We start from the raw sequence: 20,048 nt of genomic DNA on the forward strand, positions 1-20,048 counted from the left end.
GTGCACCTTAATAAAAAGATCCCTTAGTCTCTGTGATGTGGAGAAGAACAGCAGCCTGGGGATAACCGTCAAATGTCTGGTGAGTGGAGGTACAAGATGATGCGGCGCTTGTACCAGCGGGCCAGCTTTAGGGGACATTTGAAATTGTCTGGTGGGCCCCGCGGGCCAGATTTTGCCCGTGGGCCAGAGTTTGACATGTCTGCTCTAGGGTATACCTATTCAGGTATTTAAGCCTCTTCTCGTATGTCTCTTGGCACAATCCTGATATAATTTTTGTCGCCTTCCTCTGGACCACTTCAAGTCTTCTTACATCCTTAGCAAGACACAGCCTCCAGAACTGAAACGTCGAGGGTGACCAGTGGAGTGCCGCAGGGATCAGTCTTGGGCCCGATCCTTTTCAACATATTTATAGGAGACATGACTCAGGGGCTTCAAGGTAAAATAGCATTATTCGCCGACGATGCCAAATTATGTAACACTGTGAGTGACACCGCAAGTAAAAATGATTTGTCCGACAGCATGAGGCAGGACCTGCTTTTACTGGAACATTGGTCCACAACCTGGCAGCTGGGCTTTAATGCGAAAAAATGCAAGGTCATGCACCTTGGTAACAATAATCCGTGTAAGACATACACACTGAATGGTGAAACCTTGTCCAGGACTACAGCAGAGCGGGATTTGGGGGTAATCATTAGTGGAGACATGAAATCAGCCAATCAAGTAGAGAAGGCTTCATCTAAGGCTAGACAAATGCTGGGATGTATCCGTAGAGGCTTTGTTAGCCGGAAGCCAGAGGTCATTATGCCGCTGTACAGAAGCATGGTGAGACCTCATCTGGAATACTGTGTGCAATTCTGGAGACCGCACTACCGTAAGGATGTGCTGAGAGTTGAGTCGGTTCAGCGAATGGCCACCAGGATGATCCTGGGGCTCAAGGATCTCTCGTATGAAGACAGGCTGCACAAGTTGCGGCTATACTCTCTCGAGGAACATAGGGAGAGGGGAGATATGATAGAGACGTTTAAGTACATCACTGGTCGAATAGAGGTGGAAGACAACATTTTCCTTCTAAAAGGGCCCTCGTCCACAAGGGGACATCCGTTGAAAATCAGGGGGGGGAAATTTCATGGGGATACCAGGAAGTACTTCTTCACTGAAAGAGTGGTGGACCATTGGAACGAGCTCCCGGAGCAGGTGATCATGGCCAGCAGCATACAAGATTTTAAGAATAAATGGGATGCCCACGTCGGATCCCTACAAGGGTAGCATAGAGGAGGGCAGATTGGGGACGAGTGATAGAGTGTAGATTAGGGGAGGGTTGTTGGAGTGGGCAGACTTGATGGGCTATGGCCCTTTTCTGCCGTCATTTTCTATGTTTCTATTCCAAGTGGGGCTTCACCAAAGACTTGTACAGGGGCATTAACGATTCCTCTCTATGCAGCCCAGTGTCTTTCTGGCTATGGCTTCCTCTTTGCCATAATGTTTGCAACCTTGAGGTCCTCAGACACTATCACGCCAAGGTCCCTCTCCCAATCCATGCATTTCAGCTTCTCACCCCCTACCACATATAGCTCCTTTGGATTTTTATTCCCCAAGTGCATCACTCTGCACTTCTTCACATTAAATTTTAACTGCCAAACATTTGACCATTCTTCTAACATTTGCGGAAATCTTCTCAGGTTTTCTGTTCTCTCTGGGGTAACCAGTCTGTTTCAAATTTTCATGTCATCTGCAAAGAGACACACTTTTAGTTCTAATCCTTCAGAAATATCACCACTACTCACAGTTCTTTTCTCCAAGCAAATTCCATTTACCACCACTCTGTCGTTTTTCATTCAACCAATTTCTAATCTAGGGCACCACTATGGGTCCTAACTTCAGCCCGTTAATTTTAATGATGAGTCTCCTATGATGGCTCCTTCCAATTATTCCGAAAGCATCTGTAAACCTGGCTTTTCTCAAAAATGTAAAGCTCACCACCCTCTTTATAACCACTAATTCTTATTATGTTCTTCCCTCATTTATTAAAGTACCTGTAAACCGGGCCGAGCTCTATCTTTATGGAAAGGATGCGTTATATAAACTTAAGGTTTAGTTTAGGAACCATGTCAAAGCTTTTGCTGAAATCCATATAGACTACATTTAGCACATGTCTTTTATCCAATTCTCTGGTCACCCAGTCAAAGAAATCAATCAGATTTGTTTGGCATGATTTCCCCTTGGTGAAATCATGTTTCAGATCTTGTATCCCATTCAGTTCCAGGTAGTTTACTATTCTTTCCTTCAGAAAGCTTCCATTATCTTTCCAACTACTGAAGTAAGACTTACCAGCCGGTAGTTTCCGACTGCTTCTGTTACCACTTTTGTGAAGATGGACCACATTTGTTCTTTTCCTCTCTTAGTCTATACTCTGACAAATCGTATCTAAACTCAAATAACTTATACTTAAACTAAACTACTTATTCTTAAACTCTGCTCTTAATTTGCTGTATACTCCCTGTATTTAAATTATGTATGTAAATCTCATATGTTCAAACACTTAAACCTATTGTACTTCTTATATGTCTAATTACTCTCCATTGTGTATGTTCACTTGTAGACCGTTCTGAGCTACTGGGAGGACGGGATAAAAATCTAAATAAATAAAATAAATAAATAAATAAATAAATAAAATAATACTGTCCTATCAGGTAGCTTTATGGGGTAAGAATTTGGATCAATTGATTGTGACTTCTAGTACTTACTTAGAATTTAGGGGGCATTTAAAAACATACTTGTTCGCTAAGTATCTGGGTAATTAATTTTGTTTATTCAATTGTACATTATATCTTTTGTAAATCACATAGAGCTTCACGGTCCTGCAGTATAAGCTGATTGTTATGCTATGTTGTTATGTCCTCCAATCCTATGGAATCTCTCCAGTCTTCAAGGATTTATTAAACAAATCTGCAAGAGGTCCTGCAAGAACTTCTCCGTGTTCCCTCAATACCTTAGGATGGATCTCATCCAGTCCCATGGCTTTGTTCACTTTTAGTTTTCCCAGTTGTTCATAAACACTTTATTCTGTGAACAGTGTGATATGTACTCCATTCCCATATATACCTTTGTCAACCAACTAAGGACCTTCTCCAGAGTTTTCTACTGTGAACACAGAAGTATTTGTTTAGCATGTCTGCTTTTGATTCATCACTTTCTACATAGCAGTTCTCATCATCTTTCTATTTCTCCAATATACCTGAAAAAGTCTTGTCTCCTCTTTTTACATCTCTAGTCATTTTTCTTCTGCCTGCACTTTTACCAATCTTATTTCTCTCTTCACTTCTTTGAGTTTTATCCGGTATTCTTTTCTGTGTTTCTCTTCTTGAGTTATTTCATATTTCTTGAATGCTGCCTTTTGCCTTTATTTTTTCAGTCACCTGTTTAGAGAACCATAACGGTATCCTTTTTGTCTTGCTTTTATTGACTTTCTTTACATTTTATAGTTCCTTTCAGCTTGGACCATAGTCTTTCCATTTCCCTTATATCCTCCCATCCCATCAGTTCTTTCTTCAGGAACACCCTCTAAAATTTATTAAAAGAAGCTAAAAGAAAGCCAAAGTCCCACTCCCAGTGCTCCATTAACTCATCCCCATTAATATCAGGATCGAAGGCTGCAAAGGATCAAAGAAGACTGGATATCAACATATGACCCAGGGAAGATTTTTCAAAGGATCTTCATATTCTGGCCTCAAATTTGGATTGGAGATTCAGTAGTAGTAACATAATGACTCAAGTTCAAGTTTCAAGTTTATTTACAATTTAATTAATCGCCTATTCCAAATTCTAAGCGATGTACAAATCAGCAAAATACATAGTTAAAATATACATAAAATAAACATGCATAACTAACAAAGGGACTAAGTTTGTAAAACAATAAAAAACTCATTTACGAACACAATGAAACAATAGGCAAGGCAAGGAAAGAAATACAATCTAAGTAATATAGAAGTCAACAATTAGAGGTTAAGCACAACAGGAAGATAAAGAATACTGTGTGCAATTCTGCTTGCCACATCTCAAAAAAGATATAGTGGAATTAGAAAAGGTATAGAGAAGGGCAACAAAAATGATAACAGGAATTGAGCGACTTCCCTATGAGGAAAGGCTAAAGTGGCTAGGGCTCTTCAGCCTGGAGAAGAGACAGCTCAGGGGAGATATGATAGAGGTCTATAAAATACCACATTGATCACTTCTACAAAGAAGTGCTCATGATTGGCCATCAAGCTTCAGTTCTGTCTCCCCAATTGGTGCATGCACAGAGCTCTCCCATGTGAGTGGCAATCAGCAACTGGTGAACTAAGGGATCGAAGCTTAGAGGGAACATTGGAACAAAGGTAGGCTGGCATTTCCCTAGGAACCCCGTAGAAACAGTGTCCATCCCCGTGGACCTAGGGGGGATTCCCGCGGGAGTCCCTTCCCTTGCAGACCTCTACTTCAGAGCCAAACCTCCAGCTGACTACTTCTGAAGAATCTAATCTAATCTAAACCTTAGGTTTGTATACCGCATCATCTCTACATTCGTAAAGCTCGACACGGTTAACAAGAGTTAGGGTAGAAAGGAACTCCAGTGGAGGGAAGAGGTAAAATGAAGAGAAAATTTAGAGGACTAGAAGAAAATCTCATTGAGCTGTCTTGCGACAATACGCACAAGACACGATTTAGCAGCATGGATATTACTGAAGTTTGGTGTTCAGCAAGAGATGAATATTCACTGTTAAGAAGTAGAGCTCAGAGAATCTTAATTTCGTTTGCGACATCCTATTTATGTGAGGTTGGGTTTTCGGCACTCACTGTGATAAAAAGCAAATACCGAGCAAAAATCAATGTGGAACAAGAAATGAGATTGGCCTTATCAAATATGGTTCCGAAGTTTTAGAAGATTTGTAATGAACAGCAAGCTCATCCATCTCACAACTATGAATATTTTTTATGATTTTTTTTTTTATACTTGTTGAATTTTTTCAAATAAATAATCCAAGATTATTGTGATAACCTTTACGATAAGTTGTTTTAACTTTTTAAATTAATAATCGTCTCAAGCTAACTACTATCAGGAATGTATTAGATTACAGAACTATCATTTGACCTGGGGAGTCGTGGAAAAATTTTGAAACATTAAATGAGCTGTGAACAGGAAAAGTTTGGGAACCACTGTATTAGACAATTTTATTTTGTCAATTCATATCAACTGGTTAGTTTTTGGAACCAACTTTCTTTTGCATTACATGTCTGTGGGCTTTATCTTCGGTTCAGAAAACTTTTAAAATCTTTTCTGTTTCCATCATGATTGATTTAAATTGAGCTTAATTATGCCTTGTAAATTTTATGTTTAAAATCTGTAATTCCTGGACAAATTGATCTGGTTTTCTATTTCTGTAATCTGTCCTTGAACTATTTAGGTAAAGGCAGAATAGAAAAAACTTGTTAAGATAAGAAAGCGAGGTTTATTGCAGGAGGCAGCCTTAGAGATTGAACAATACTTTATATACCGCTCATATTTAAGGGAGGGAGGGGGAGATTAGTTTTCAAGGGGGCTGTGACTGGGTTCAGTTGGAGGGGTGGAGGATGGTAAGGCTGTGTGTCAGGGGAATGGGGAACAGATATGGAAAGGCGACTGGACATTGGGAGGATAGTTGGATGGGAATGCCATTGCTGGAGAGAGATTGAAAGGAAATTGCTACCACACCTTTACAGATCATCTAGCATGTGCGACTAAATTGCTGGTATGGCAGCTGACTTTACTACCTCCTCTTAAAGTGGTGGTAAGTTCAGCCATTCTGTTGGCAGTACTGACCCTTGCAAAAATCATCATAGCTGGCTGCTCCTCTGCCATGTCAAACCCAGCTCCCATCCACTCCACATTAGAAGCAGTATATGCAAATCAATCTCATGCATATTCATTGTGGAAATATTGAAAACTCAACTGGATTCTGGCCCTTGAAGACTGCAGCTGGCTTAGGTGGTAGTTTGGTGCCTATCAATCTTTTTGAGATTAAAAAAGAAGAAGAAGATATCTTCCAGTGACTCTGGATCACTTTATTAATAAACGGTGTTTTATAGTTCCAGACCAGGGGTCAGCAACCTTTTTACAGCAAAGAGCCAATTTACCCAAAATGTTCACCCGAGATTTATAAAGAGCCGCAAGGTGTAGCTTTTCTCCCCTCCAACCTCTTGCAGGTCTCTGCACTTCTCATCCCTCCCCTGCACCTCCCCGCAAACCATAGCCAATGTTCTCTCCCCTCTCCAGGCCCTCTTAATCTTCCTCCCAACCCCATGATTTCTCCCCCCCCCCAGGCCTACTGAGGTACCTGGTGGTCCAGTGAATATTCTTGTGGAAGGAGCACAGCCCTCTCATTCCTGCCTTCTAAAATGGCTGCCATGACCTGCCACGAGCAGTTGTGAGGTGTGGCAGCTATTTTAGAAGGCAGCCGCGAGGAGGCAGTGTGTTCAAGGGTCAGGGCCTGGAGAGCCGCAGCTATATGCAAGAAGAGCTGCATGTGGGTCATTAGACAAATTAATGATAAGAAAAATATATATATAATAATACTGCTTTATACTGGAACATACATATCAAAACACAGAGCCCAGCATAATTCAAGAACTCAGGCCTCAGAAACGGAGCCTACGCTCAGCCGTGTATCACAGACTGGAAGGATCCGCGTAGTCAAACAGCTCCTGCTCCAACCATAAACCCTCAGAATTACTGAAACCTCTGGAAGGAACAGACCTCAGCAACCAAAGAATAAAAGACAAGAAACAAGTATTACACAGGACAATCAGTGAGCCTGTGATTTTGAGTGTCTGGATGGCCCTGACGCAGCGGATGTTAAAATTCCCGCGAAACGTGGCCGCGTCGGCAAAATAAGACACGAATGGCAGATAAAACAAGCTGAACTTTGAGATAAGTCCTTTTTTTCAAATCCTGGCTACTACATATGCAAGATACTTCTTTAGTGTTTTAGTTGAATCTAGAGTTTTAAATTGCTTTAAAAAAATGATATAAAAAATTTTTTCAAATAAGCCGTACATATTGGCCAATGATTGGAGCAGGAGCTGTTTGACTACGCGGATCCTTCCAGTCTGTGATACACGGCTGAGCGTAGGCTCCGTTTCTGAGGCCTGAGTTCTTGAATTATGCTGGGCTCTGTGTTTTGATATGTATGTTCCAGTATAAAGCAGTATTATTATATATATATTTTTCTGATTATTTTATATGCTGCTGGGATAACTAGTTTTAGGTTGTATAAAAATTAATGATAGACATATGGTATAATGAGAACCATACCATCCACTTGTTGGCTTTAATCATCCATTTGTGTTTTACTAAGCAAGGAGGCATTCACTTCCACACAACAGAATCTCTTACTGACCTGATCTGTATCAGCACTACAGCCCTCTGCATACGAAGGTCATTTTGCAAAGAAAACTTCCCTTGGAGAATGTTAACTAACTCATATGTATAAATTACTTGCTAATTTGTCTTTTGAATGTATTCATTAAGCAAAAGCGGAATGATTAAAAAAAAACCTGTGTTGAAAAGGCTGCAGTGCAATTAACCTTTTATTCTAAGAAGGACAGAGATGGAGAGTGAAGGAACAAATTTGCCTAAGTAGCCTGATGGGCTAGAAGAAAAAAAATGGAAGGTTGTGATCCTCTCTTAATGGAGAACTGAATTACATAAATATGAACAAGGAGATGTTCTTAGGCTTAATAAAGGGTGTTGATTTGAGTATCTACAGCTAGCTCACTAAGGACTGGGCCCAAACTCTTCTGTGGCCCAAAGTCTAATGAACAAACAGAAATGGAGGTACACACGAGTACCAGAAACTTGACTTCATAAGAAAAAATGTGAATCAGGCCTTCTAAAAAGCTTTATTGGGTTACTGCCAAGATTTTTTTTTACATTGGAAATATTGCAGGAAGGGTGACCAATGTGAACCCAAAGAGGGTTCCAAAACAAAAAGCCTGATTTTGCACCCTCTCCCTCAAACACTGCTGCTGTTGTTCTAACACACACATATTGGAAAAAAAAATCAATGAATTCAAAGTAAACTGTTCATGGCATCAGATGAAAATCCAAGCGGTTCATATTGCAAGTAAGTTATGCATTTGTTGGCAGGCATCAAACTTGTGATTCACTCACTGGTACATTTTCAATCATACAGATAAAATCTAGTGATTTACTCAATAAATGGCCCCTACTGTACAGATAAAATCTGGCTAGCTTTGGAGAGGAGCAAAGATGGAGCCAGCAATTATTTGTTTAGCAGTGATATTCAGCCACTAAAAAAGATAAATTGTTTAATTCCAGTCTGCTGAATGGCAGGCCTAAATTAAACATTGGTGGCTCAAGGTGGCAACTTTTACAAATATATTCAGCGACATTACTTAAAGAGTAGTTTTGATAAATATATACTATATTATATTAATCTAATATAAGGACTCCAGTGGCAGCATCTGCCCCTGCTAAAAGTCTGGTCTTATGATTGTTTATATGTTACAGTCAGCCAAGACTCAGTTTAGGATTGTACTACAGGAGAACTCCTCAGGGCAGTGTTTCTTTGAACATATTGCAAAATGTTCTTTTACAAGACTGATTAACTATTCCTGGCAGAATTTCTGTAGAAATTGCACAGTTGCGCAGAATCTCAGCGGTGTTAGTTTCATTGGGTTGCGGTATCGGTAACAATTTCCACATGTTGCCTGCTGCTAACCCAGAAGTCTCTCCACGGCAGAGAAGAGGCTTCTAGGTTAGAAGTAGGCAGCATGTGAGAATCGCTGCCGATACCGCGACCCAATGAAACAAGGTCAGGAGGTAAATATATGGCATGGGGTGAACTGTGAGGGATTGGGCTGTGAGTACTGGTGGCTGCTGTGGGCTGTACTGATGGATAATGGCTATGTGCCCTGTGGTTGCTGATGTGGAGCATGGTGATAGAGTTGTAATGGTTCGCAGGAGTGTGTATGCTATGTAGTATTGGGTGAGGAGGAAGGTAATCCCCGTGGCAGTCAGAGTAAAATTTGTTGTGCAGCAGGTGCTTGTGATATGCTGTTTCTACTCACCTTTGAATAGAAGAGAGTATAGGAGAGGGAAGGAAGAAAAATTACAAGCACAGGGGGCAGAGAAGGGTGAGAGGAAGGAAAGATGCTGACACAGGAGGGGTGGGACACATGCATGGTGAGGGGAAATGGTTATGCTGCACATGATAAGAGGAAGGGAGATATGGTACATGGAAGGGGATAAAGTTTTTACCCAAGGCACAAGGCAGGAGGGGAGAGAGAGAGAGATGGTAGACAGTAGGAAACAGAAATGTTGGAGATAGCAGTGGAAGGAAGGAAGGGAGACTGCTGCATGGGGGGAGGGACGCAAGGGAGAGAGGTGTTGGACATGGGGGTGGATTGAGAGGGAGAGATACTGTACTTAGGAAATGGAGGGGGAGAAAGAGGGAGATGTTGGATACAAAGAAACATGATGGCAAAGTTTGCCCATCCGCAGTAACCATTATCTCTTCCTCTCTCTAAGAGACTATCCCACACTTTCTTGAATTCAGATACACTTCCCCCTCCCCATTTGTGGTTCCCCCCCATATTTTTGCCTTCCCCCCAGCATCCTGGCCTTACCTGGTGGTCTAGCGGGCTTTCGGGGCAGGAGCGACCTTCCTATGCTCCTGCCCCGTGTAGATCGCCAATAGGAAATAGCTGTCGTGAGCTCCCGCCGTAGTCTCGAGAGATACGGGAACTCACGGCAGTTCCTATTGGCGATGTGCACGGGGCAGGTGTGTAGGAAGATCGCTCCTGCCCTGAAAGCCCGCTAGACCACCAGGTAAGGCCGGGATGCCGGGGAAAGGCAGGAGGGGGGCGGGGGTGGGTCAGAGCCAGATATTCACGGTATTTCCCTATTCGCAGTCCAGCTCTGCCCCTATCCCCTGCGAATGAGGGAGATGTGTACAGTTTCTGTCTCCACCACCCCTTCTGGGAGACTGTTCCACGTATCTACCACCCTTTCTGTAAAAAAGTATTTCCTTAGATTACTCTTGAGCATAATCACTTCTTAACTTCATCCTATGCCATCTCATTCCAGTTACAGGAGTAGAATGGCGTGATGGAGAGATGCCTAGCAATGGGAATGAGGGAAGAGTGGGAGAAATGCTGGACCATGGGGGAAGAGCGCGGGAGATGTCAGGCCATGGGGATGGAAGGAAGAGGGAACAGATGCTGGGCTAAATGGGTGGAGGGAGGAAGATGCTGAGAATGGTAAACCCTGAGGTGGAGGAGAAGGTGGCAAGGAAATGGATGAGACGATATCGATATTACAGAAGGTAGAAATATGGTAAGGGGGGAGGGTATATTGAAGAATAAAGGGAATAGAGGGCCCAGGAAGGAATGAGATGGGGAATGGGAGAGAAGATGGAAATGTGGTAGCTGAAAAATGAAAGAGAGGAGAAGGGTAAGAAAGCGGCAGATAAGGGCTATAAAGGAAGAGGCAAGTGTAGTGAGGGAATAGACAGGAGAGAGAAGAAAAGACAAATGGAAAGCAGCTAAGCAAAATTGGAACCAACATGATGGAAAAGTAAAACGACCAGGCAACAAAGGCAGAAGAAAAACATCTTGTTTTAAATAGAATATGGATAATAATTAGCAAAACTATTGTTTAAATTTTGACAAATAAACTTGCAGAATTTACTGTTTTGTGCAGAATTTTGAATTTTTTTGCACAGAATTCCACCAGGAATAATTAATGTATTTATTAGTTATTCATTGCTTATCCGTAAAATAGCTCATGGGTCTATACCAGGGGTAGGTAATTCTGGTCAAGAGCCACAGGCAGCTCAGGTTTTCAGGATATCCACAATGAATATATATGAGATGGATTTGCATGCACTGCCTCCTTGAGATGCAAATCTATTTCATGCATATTTATTGCAGATATCCTGAAAACCTGACCTGTGGCTCTCGAGGACTGGAATTGCCTACCCCTGGTCTATAACAGTCAAAATTTGAAAAGTTCATAAACAGAACAAAACAAACACATTTTCAACAATATAGTCACATATCTCCCTTTTACTAAGCTGTGGTAAAGGTTTCAATCGCAGCCCGGAGTGCTAAATGCTCCGACGCTCACAGAATTCCTATGAGTATCGGAGCATTTAGTGCCCTGGGCTGCAGTAGAAATCTCTACTGTGGCTTAGTAAAATAAGGCCATAGTAACATAGTAAATGATGACAGATAAAGACATGAACACTTTGCCCAACAGTCACACGCATTATTAATTCATGATTAAATTGTCTTTCTTTGACATTTCCAGGACATAAACTGTAGAAGTCTGCTTGGTTCTGTCCTTATGTTCCAAGTACTGGAGTTGCTGTTGAAGCTTACTCCAGTATTTTCCCCTCCTCCCAAAAAAATGTTATCAACCCACTTCAATTCAAACCAAAATTGCTCACTAATCAACTAAAGTAAATGTTACATTGCTAAATTTGCTCTAAGGCCTCTTGCAATGACAACAAAGCTGTTTACAAAGCCACATAAAATACATTGTTTGAAAAGATAATTCAAAAAGCAGAAAAATTACACAAAATTGACAATAACTCATAGCTAAGTAATTGCTCACAGGAACTATTTATTACACCACACGTGAGCCCTCAAAAGCTTCATTAAAAACATTAGGGCAAATATTCATTAGAACTTAACTGAGTAGGTGTAGGTTCTTCCTGGATATGTCCTGCTACCAAGGTGCTACAGGCTGAACAAATTTTGGATTTAGTGCCAAAACTGGTCCAAAATTAGTATTTAGCCATGTTTTAGTTTTAGCTGCAAATGCTGGTCAAAACTTTGCTTAAGTTCTCTCTCTTACGCCTTCAACTGGCACTGTATGCCTGCGAGCAATGGCTGAGACCACAGCATCAACCACAGGAGACTTAAAGGTATCCCTACCCCATCATGGACCGCACCAAGTGAAAATGCAGGTCCGGAGTCTTCCACTGTGCGTGCACCACATCCCGAATATCCTGATGCATAGGAAAAGAGCGGGAGGCCGACTGGATCCCCCAAGGCAGAGGGTCCACAATATGAGGGGGTCCCTAGCTTCTTCCTCAAAATGCAAAACGGAAGACACCTGAAGAATAAGCTCCTGTAGCTTTTCCTGGTGAAAAATGTGCACAACCGAAGCATCCTCGCCAACTGGCGTCTCTGAAACCCAGCCGTCTACATCATCCGTCCCCAAAAGGGGATCTTGAGACTAGTCTACCGACGAAGTCGGATCAGCCAGGAAAAAAATCCTCGTCCCACGAAACCCGTGGCTGCTTGGACGGGGACAGACACAGAGAGGCTGAATGGGGGCAGACATAGAAGGCAAAGTCCCCCCGGAAGAATCGGAGATCCCTAAGGAAGAAGCCGGACCCCCAGCAGCCTGCAAAGGAGTCCGTTGCCCTTGAATGAAGCGGGCCCCGCAGTGAGCCCGAAACCCAATAAGCTGGTATCCGTCCTAAGCGTCATCCACTCGGAAAACCGAAGAAGCTAGCGCTGACGGAGAGCTTGCCGCTGAAGCTACCAACTCTCCACCCCCGAAGTTCCCATAGGAGATAATGGAGGTTTCCTCACAGTTATGCAGTGCCAAACTCAGCAGCTTTAAACAGCATTAGTGTGGAAGAAAATGATTTTCTGTCTCAAAAACAGCTCCAAGTGGATCAAGACTTGAAATCGTTGGAATGCCAGCCAGTTAGACACCGACTACGACCTCCGCCCCCAAGGATCCTCATCCACTCAGTTGGGGGCTTCACTCCAGACGCATACAGCCTGTGCTTGAAACCTGTGATAAGGTCTCCGGCAAGCAGACTCCCAGGGGAAAGGACTCTGAGACTAGAAATGGTGGCACACAGCATGCTGGTTCCATAGATCTACCAGAGTTTCTCTGTGAAGCAGCAGTTCAGCACCGCGGGACTACCTGAAATAGGTCTCAAGGCAATAAAGCTACTGAGAAAACAAACTTTAAGCATAAAATGACTGATTTGACTCTTCTGATGGTAAGTTTGTTTCCTTGTTTATTGTTCATATGTTGGGATTCTATTGAGCAGAACAGACGTGTTTATTGGAGACTTTTCTCCATATCTTTAATTCACTTATGTTTTTGGAAGAGCTTGTCTGCTCGAGAACTAACTGTAGGTGGCAGTAGAGCTCTCTGTGAAGTAGGGGAGGCTACAGAAAAAAAATCCAGAGTGGATTCCTTCTGCAGGGCTCGCAGCTATGGGGAAATTACCCACGTCCAGAATGACATACCTATCTACTAGAAAAGATATTAGCAAGATAAGATTTTTTTTTTTTTTAAGTCACTCACTTATACCAAGTGTACATAAATATTCAGAAGAACTAAGACTTGGAAAAGGAAATGTCTGTTTTGCTGATGATTGTAACAGAAGGAGAGTTCACTCATGCTCTCTCTCTCTGTCCCCAGTGGCAGTTTATTAAAAATATGAAAATCTAACCAATCAGAGCAACTAACACTGACTAGACATACTGTAGCAGGACTTGCTTACCCACTCCTATCCTATCTAAGATATAGTCATGCACCCTTCAGGCCACATGCAACTTTCTTTAAAAATTACCTTTCATCTTATTTCTTGCTCCTCTAACTCTATTTTATCTGTGTTCCACCTTTGCTTACCTCCTATGTGGTCTATTAAGATGTTTTATTGCATATTACATTGATAATTTAAGTAGATACTATGTACTGTTATTTGAATAATTTTGCTGCTGTAATTGTCTGTTGCCTATGTTCAACTTATTCTTGCTGTATACTGCCTTGCCTTGGGTGAATTTCTTCAGAAAGGTGGTAAATGGAAACCCACCTTTTTGATATAGCTTTCAATCCTTAACCCTACTCCTCTGCCCTCCTACCTAGCCCGCAGATTAACCTTTCCCCTTAACTGTATCCATGACATCCTGATTAGATTGTAAGCTCTTTCGAGCAGGGACTGTTTTCTTATTCTTTGTGACTCTGTACAGCGCTGCATGCATCTGGTAGCGCTATAGAAATAATTACTAATTAAATAAACTAATTGGTGTCAGTCTGTGATGAGGGACTCACCTGGGGTTCCCAACCTTGCTTGAGCGATGGTCAGTTTTTCATGAGGAGCCTGACAATGACAGCTTGTTTCATTTGCAAATGGAGCTGGTGCAGCCAGAGTCTAAATGAAAGCAGCAATAACAAATCATTAAATATATAAAGTAATGTGAAAAAAATGAAGAGCTGTGATATTGGTCCATCAATACTATATGACCTTCATCACCTTGCATTATTTGAATACCTAAACCTCCTGAAGACATGCAAGCCCAATTCCCTTGAATTAAATGAGGTAATGATTACATATATTGATCTGATATTGATCTTCTTAGTTTTACTGTATATAATGCACATATAACACAGAAAGAACCCTCCCTCCCTTATTCTGATCCATGTGAGGTAGTGGTGTCATAGGCTTGACTGACTTCACAATTTTTTATTACTTTTTTTCTTATAGCTTTTCTAAAAACATATTTTATAAAGTCTATTTGTAATATGCTTCTGAACTGTTTTAAGTAAAATAATTTGATATTTATGCAAGGCATATCTGCATACATTGTAAAAAGAACGATTCAGGCATTTCATTCTGGGTTTAGAAAGCAATTTTATCAGCTAACTGCAGCCCACAGAAATCTGTGCAGAGCAGACAATTTCACCTGATCAAACTCAGTAAGGTCTTTCATTTTCTAATCACTGCTTTTTTGCGCGTCTGTCTTTGTGATTATTAGGTACTAAACTATCTTTTTTGTATCTACAAACAAGGTCAAGTTATACCCTGTCCCATGCAGCCAAGCTCATGCTGGGATAAAGAAGAAGGCAAAAAGTTGAAATAATAATAGCTATGAGCTAGGGCCTACAGCTGGTAATCAGTCCCTGGCCAGGCAGAGAGGTCTCCCAGCAGAGATATTGGATGAAAATAGGTCTCTTTTGAAAAGGGGATTTTTTTTCAAGCAGAGTAAATCATTTGTGCATTTATAGAACACTTTTCTACCCTGTGAAAAGCTTTAACCATAGGCAAGACTTAAAACTGTGAAAACAGAATAGTAGGGGAACTCAGCAAGGGAAAGCATTGCTTGCTTGTTAAAGAATAAAGACCTTAGAAGGTTCATAACTTTGCAGGATTATATCCAAGAGCATTGTCCATGCATCTTGGAGGGTCTGTGATGCTGCTGCAGTAAATAAAGAAAGGGAATTTAAGTAGCCATCCCTCAGTTTAAGCCTTGGCTTGAATTATTTCCAGAAGACATGCATGTTCTTGCAGCTGCCAGGTCCAGTCAAACTACTTTACAGTGGTGGCTGAGATCTGTTTCAGAATTTCATCCTACTTCAAAGTTCTCTAAGCATCCCAGGCAGATCCATCCCAACTCCTCATCCTTTACAGGCCAGGGGAAAGGAAGTGAAAAAGCTGCTTTGAAGTGCAATTACGGTATGTTGATTTTAAAAATATAATAATTTTCTTGCTCTGTCTCCCTCTATGTCAGGGGTGTCCAACCTCTTCAGGATGAGCTTTTAGGATTCCTACAATGAACATGTGCGAGATCTATTTGCATACAATAGAGACGGTACATGCAAACAGATCTCATACTTATTTATTGGGGAAATCCTGAAACCCCAACTGGAATGAAGTTGGATGCCCCTACAAGTATTGCAAAACCAGGGTCTAACACCCCAGATCTAAACACTATGGGGTCCTTTTACTAAAGCTGTGGCAAAACAGACCTTAGTTGCTTACTTGTGTCTTTCCTGTGCACTAAGGCCACTTGTGCTGTGGCTGGAAAATGGCCAACATTTCCATTTTCCTAATTAATGGCCACATGCTAATCTCTCTATTTAAAAATAGATGGACTGTGCTTGAGAGTATTCCTTCTTCTGATGATTAATATCTAATATAATAAAACGCTAGCCGCGCATGCGAACTCCCATCTGCGTGTTCAATTTTCCGTGCACTGTAGGGCACCGCAGGTAGGAGTGCGCATGCACGCGAAGCTCTCTCCCCCCCCCACTCCGAGACGGATGTCGGCTGCAGCGGCTCGAGGTAGATGTCAGCCGTGGTGGCTGTCGGCAACTGCAGGCTGCGGCGGCCGAGCCGGACGGCATTTAAAAATAAAACAGGCAAGTTTTTAAAGTCCGTATGCAGGCGGCATACTTCACGGCCGATGGCTTTTCAACCCCCCCCCCTTGCACTGCTGCCGCTGTACCTTTTAAAACCCTCCACCCCCCAGCTTTGTGGTTAAGGCCTGGCTTCTTCGGGCAGCAGCAGCATTTAAAATTTGCTGCTGTTGCCGGCTTCAGGCCTTCCTCTCTGGCGGGTCCTGTCTACTTCATGTTTTCATGAAGACAGGACTCGCCAGAGAGGAAGACCTGAAGCCGGCAACAGCAATTAATTATAAATGCTGCTGGCTGCTTCTGCCCGATGAAGTTGAAGGAGGAAAGGGAGCAGAGGGGGAGAGAATGGTAGGGCATGGAGGTAAGGAGGAAGGTATGGGGGGGGAGGAAAATGCTGCACAGGGAAGTGGGGTGGGAGGGAAATGCTGCAGCACAGGGAAATGGAGGGGCAGAAAAAGGAAGGAAGGCGTACTGCTGGGCAGGGGGAGCAGGAAAAAGGGGTTGATGGACAGGGGAAGAGGTGCTGATGGACAGGGGGGGGCAGAAAAATGAAGGGAGGCCTACTGCTGACAGGGGGAGCAGGAAGGAGGTGATGATGGACAGGGGGGAGGTAGAACAAAGGGAGAAAGGCTGCTGCTGGATAAGATGAGCAGTGATGGGGTGGTGGAGGACACAGGGGAGGTAAAAGGAAGGGAGAATGGACAGGGGGAGCAGGCAAGGGGTGGTGGTGGACAGCCAAGGAAAAAAAAAAAAAGAAAGACAGAAATACAGAAAGCGGATAAGGAGAGAGAGAAAAAAATAAAGACAGACACACACACATATTCTAGCACCCGTTAATGTAACGGGCTACAAGACTAGTTATAAATATTTTCATTCAACAACCATTCTAGTATGTCTTTTAGTGTTGGAGAAGGGATACCTCAAGTGCCTGCAGCTAGCTATTAATGACGTTAGAACTAGTCTTGTTAGTATAGCCTTAATGCAGGGGTCTCAAAGTCCCTCCTTGAGGGCCGTAATCCAGTCGGGTTTTCAGGATTTCCCCAACGAATATGCATGAGATCTATGTGCATGCACTGCTTCAATGCATATTCATTGGGGAAATCCTGAAAACCTGACTGGATTGTGGCCCTCAAGGAGGGACTTTGAGATCCCTGCCTTAATGCAAGCTATCATTGGTCCCTTAAAATTCTCCTTTCTTATTAATTTATGTGAGGAAAATACAAGAGGAAATGCAATTCTGGACTTAATTCTAAATGGACTGCGAGGACCGACACAAGATGTACTCGTAGAAGGGACACTGGGAAACAGCGATCACAATATGATCCGCTTCGATCTGGACGCAGGGGTGAAACATCGGTCCAGAACGACAGCCACGGCACTGAACTTCCGAAAAGGGAATTACGAAGGGATGAGACACATGGTGGGGAAGAAGATTAAGAAGAGGATAAGCACTGTAAAAATGCTACAGCAAGCTTGGTCCCTTTTTAAGGACACAGTCACCGAGGCGCAAAATCTATATATAACGCGTATCAACAAAGGATCCAAGAGGAAAAAGAACAAGGAACCGGTGTGGCTAACTGAAGAGGTGCAGGAAGCGATCAGAGACAAGAAAACTTTGTTTAAGGAATGGAAAAGGTCAAAGACAGACGAAAACTGGAATAAACACAAAACATCAACGCAGGTAAAAGGGGCGGTAAAAGGGGCGGTAAAAGAGACTATGAGGAAAAAATAGCCAAGGAGGCGAAAAACTTCAAGCCGTTCTTTTGATATATTAAGGGGAAACGACCCGCGAAGGAAGCAGTGGGACCACTGGATGACCATGGAATAAAAAGGAGTGCTAAAGGAGGACAAAGCAATCGCCGACAAACTGAACACATTTTTTGCGTCTGTATTTACTGAAGCATACCAGAATCCATCAGGATATATGCTGGAAACGAAGACGGGAAACTGTCAGGGTTGATGGTCAGTCTAGAGGAGGTATGTAGGCAGATTTTTAGGCTTAAGAGCGATAAATCCCCGGGACTGGATGGCATCCATCTGAGGGTCATCAAGGAACTGAAAGGGACTATATAGCTGGACTGCTTCAACTAATAGCCAATCTGTCGATCAAATCGGGAAAGATTTTGGAAGACTGGAAGGTGGCAAATGTTACACCGATCTTCAAGAAAGGTTCGAGGAGACATCCGGGAAACTACAGACCGGTGAGCCTGACCTCGGGAAAGATGGTAGAGGTGCTGATAAAGGACCACATCATTGATCACCTTGATGGACACGGGCTGATGAGGGCCAGTCAGCACAATTTCAGCAAAGGCAGATTGTGTTTGATTAACTTGCTGCACTTCTTTGAGGGAGTAAACAGGCAGCTAGACAAGGGCGACCCGGTTAACATTATATATCTGGATTTTCAGAAGGCATTTGACAAGGTTCCACATGAACGACTTCGAAAAATTGCAAGCCATGGAATTGAGGGTGAAATACTCACATGGATTAAAAACTGGCTGTAGCATAGGAAACAGAGTGGGAGTAAATGGACAATACTCGGACTGGAAGAGTGTCACCAGTGGGGTGCTGCAGGGCTCAGTGCTTGGACCCATGCTCTTCAACATCTTTATAAACGATCTGGAAATTGGTACGACGAGTGAGGTGATTAAATTTGCAGACGATACAAAGTTATTCAGAGTAGTGAAGACGCAGGGGGATTGCGAAGATATGCAACGTGATATAATCAAACTCGAGAAATGGGCATCGACATGGCAAATGAGGTTCAATGTGGATAAGTGTAAAGTGATGCATGTTGATAACAAAAATCTCATGCACGAATACAGGATGTCCAGGGCGGTACTTGGAGACCTTCCAGGAAATAGGCTTGGGAGTTCTGAGCGCCAAGTCGATGAAGCCGTCCACTCATTGTGTGGTGGCGGCGAAAAGGGCGAACAGAATGCTAGGAATAATAAATAAAGAAGGGGATCACGAACAGATCAGAGAAGGTTATCATGCTGCTGTATCAGGCCATTGTGTGCCCTCTCCTGGAGTACTGCATCCAGCACTTGTTGCCGTACATGAAGAAGGACATGGTACTACTCGAAAAGGTCCAGAGAAGAGCGGCTAAAATGGTTAAAGGGCTGGAGGAGTTGCTGTACAGCAGGAGTGTCCAATCTTTTGGCTTCCCTGGGCCGCATTGGTTGAAAAAATTTTTTCTGGGGGCCGCACTAACACTAACACTAGCCGATGAGCCAAAAATGGGTTGAGCAGGTCCCAAATTTGCAATCACTAATATAGAAGATGTACGTATCTAATAATAAACCTTCATTAAAGGGACACTGTGGAGAGGAACCCAAAAAAGCAGTAATACTTACCCTGACTGAGTGATCCTCCACGTGCACCGCTGACAGTGGGAGCAGCCACAGGCTTTTGCATCCCCACTGATGAGCAGGGATGCGCGCTCCTGGTTTTCCCATTCACTGCTATTACAGCTACGATGAACATTTTGAAAGAAACAAACTTCTGATAACCAGCCAACATGGTTTCTGCAAGGGGAGATCGTACCTAACAAACTTATTGCACTTCTTCGAAGGAATTAACAAACGGATGGACAGAGGAGACCCCATAGACATCATATATCTAGATTTCCAAAAAGCGTTTGACAAGGTGCCCCATGAACGCCTACTCCGGAAACTGAAGAATCATGGGGTGGAAGGAGACATACATAGATGGATCGGAAATAGGTTGGCGGGTAGGAGTGAAGGGCCACTACTCGGACTGGAGGAGGGTCACGAGTGGTGTCCCGCAGGGCTCGGTGCTTGGGCCGCTGCTATTTAATATATTTATAAATGATCTAGAAACA

The 20,048-nt window shown here is 42.8% G+C and overlaps 1 protein-coding gene across 2 annotated transcripts in view; it reads right to left on the bottom strand.

Moving 5' to 3' along the window:
• Positions 1-20,048, bottom strand: part of PCYT1B (phosphate cytidylyltransferase 1, choline, beta) — an 85,592-nt gene that overhangs the window by 48,616 nt on the left and 16,928 nt on the right. For both annotated transcript variants that reach the window (XM_033950228.1, XM_033950227.1), the window contains exon 2: positions 14,123-14,222. In XM_033950228.1, the coding sequence (XP_033806119.1) occupies positions 14,123-14,222 (100 nt within the window). The remainder of the gene's footprint in view (positions 1-14,122; positions 14,223-20,048) is intronic.

This window comes from Geotrypetes seraphini, chromosome 6, assembly GCF_902459505.1.
Source record: "Geotrypetes seraphini chromosome 6, aGeoSer1.1, whole genome shotgun sequence".
In the NCBI taxonomy this organism is placed as follows: Eukaryota; Metazoa; Chordata; class Amphibia; order Gymnophiona; family Dermophiidae; genus Geotrypetes; species Geotrypetes seraphini.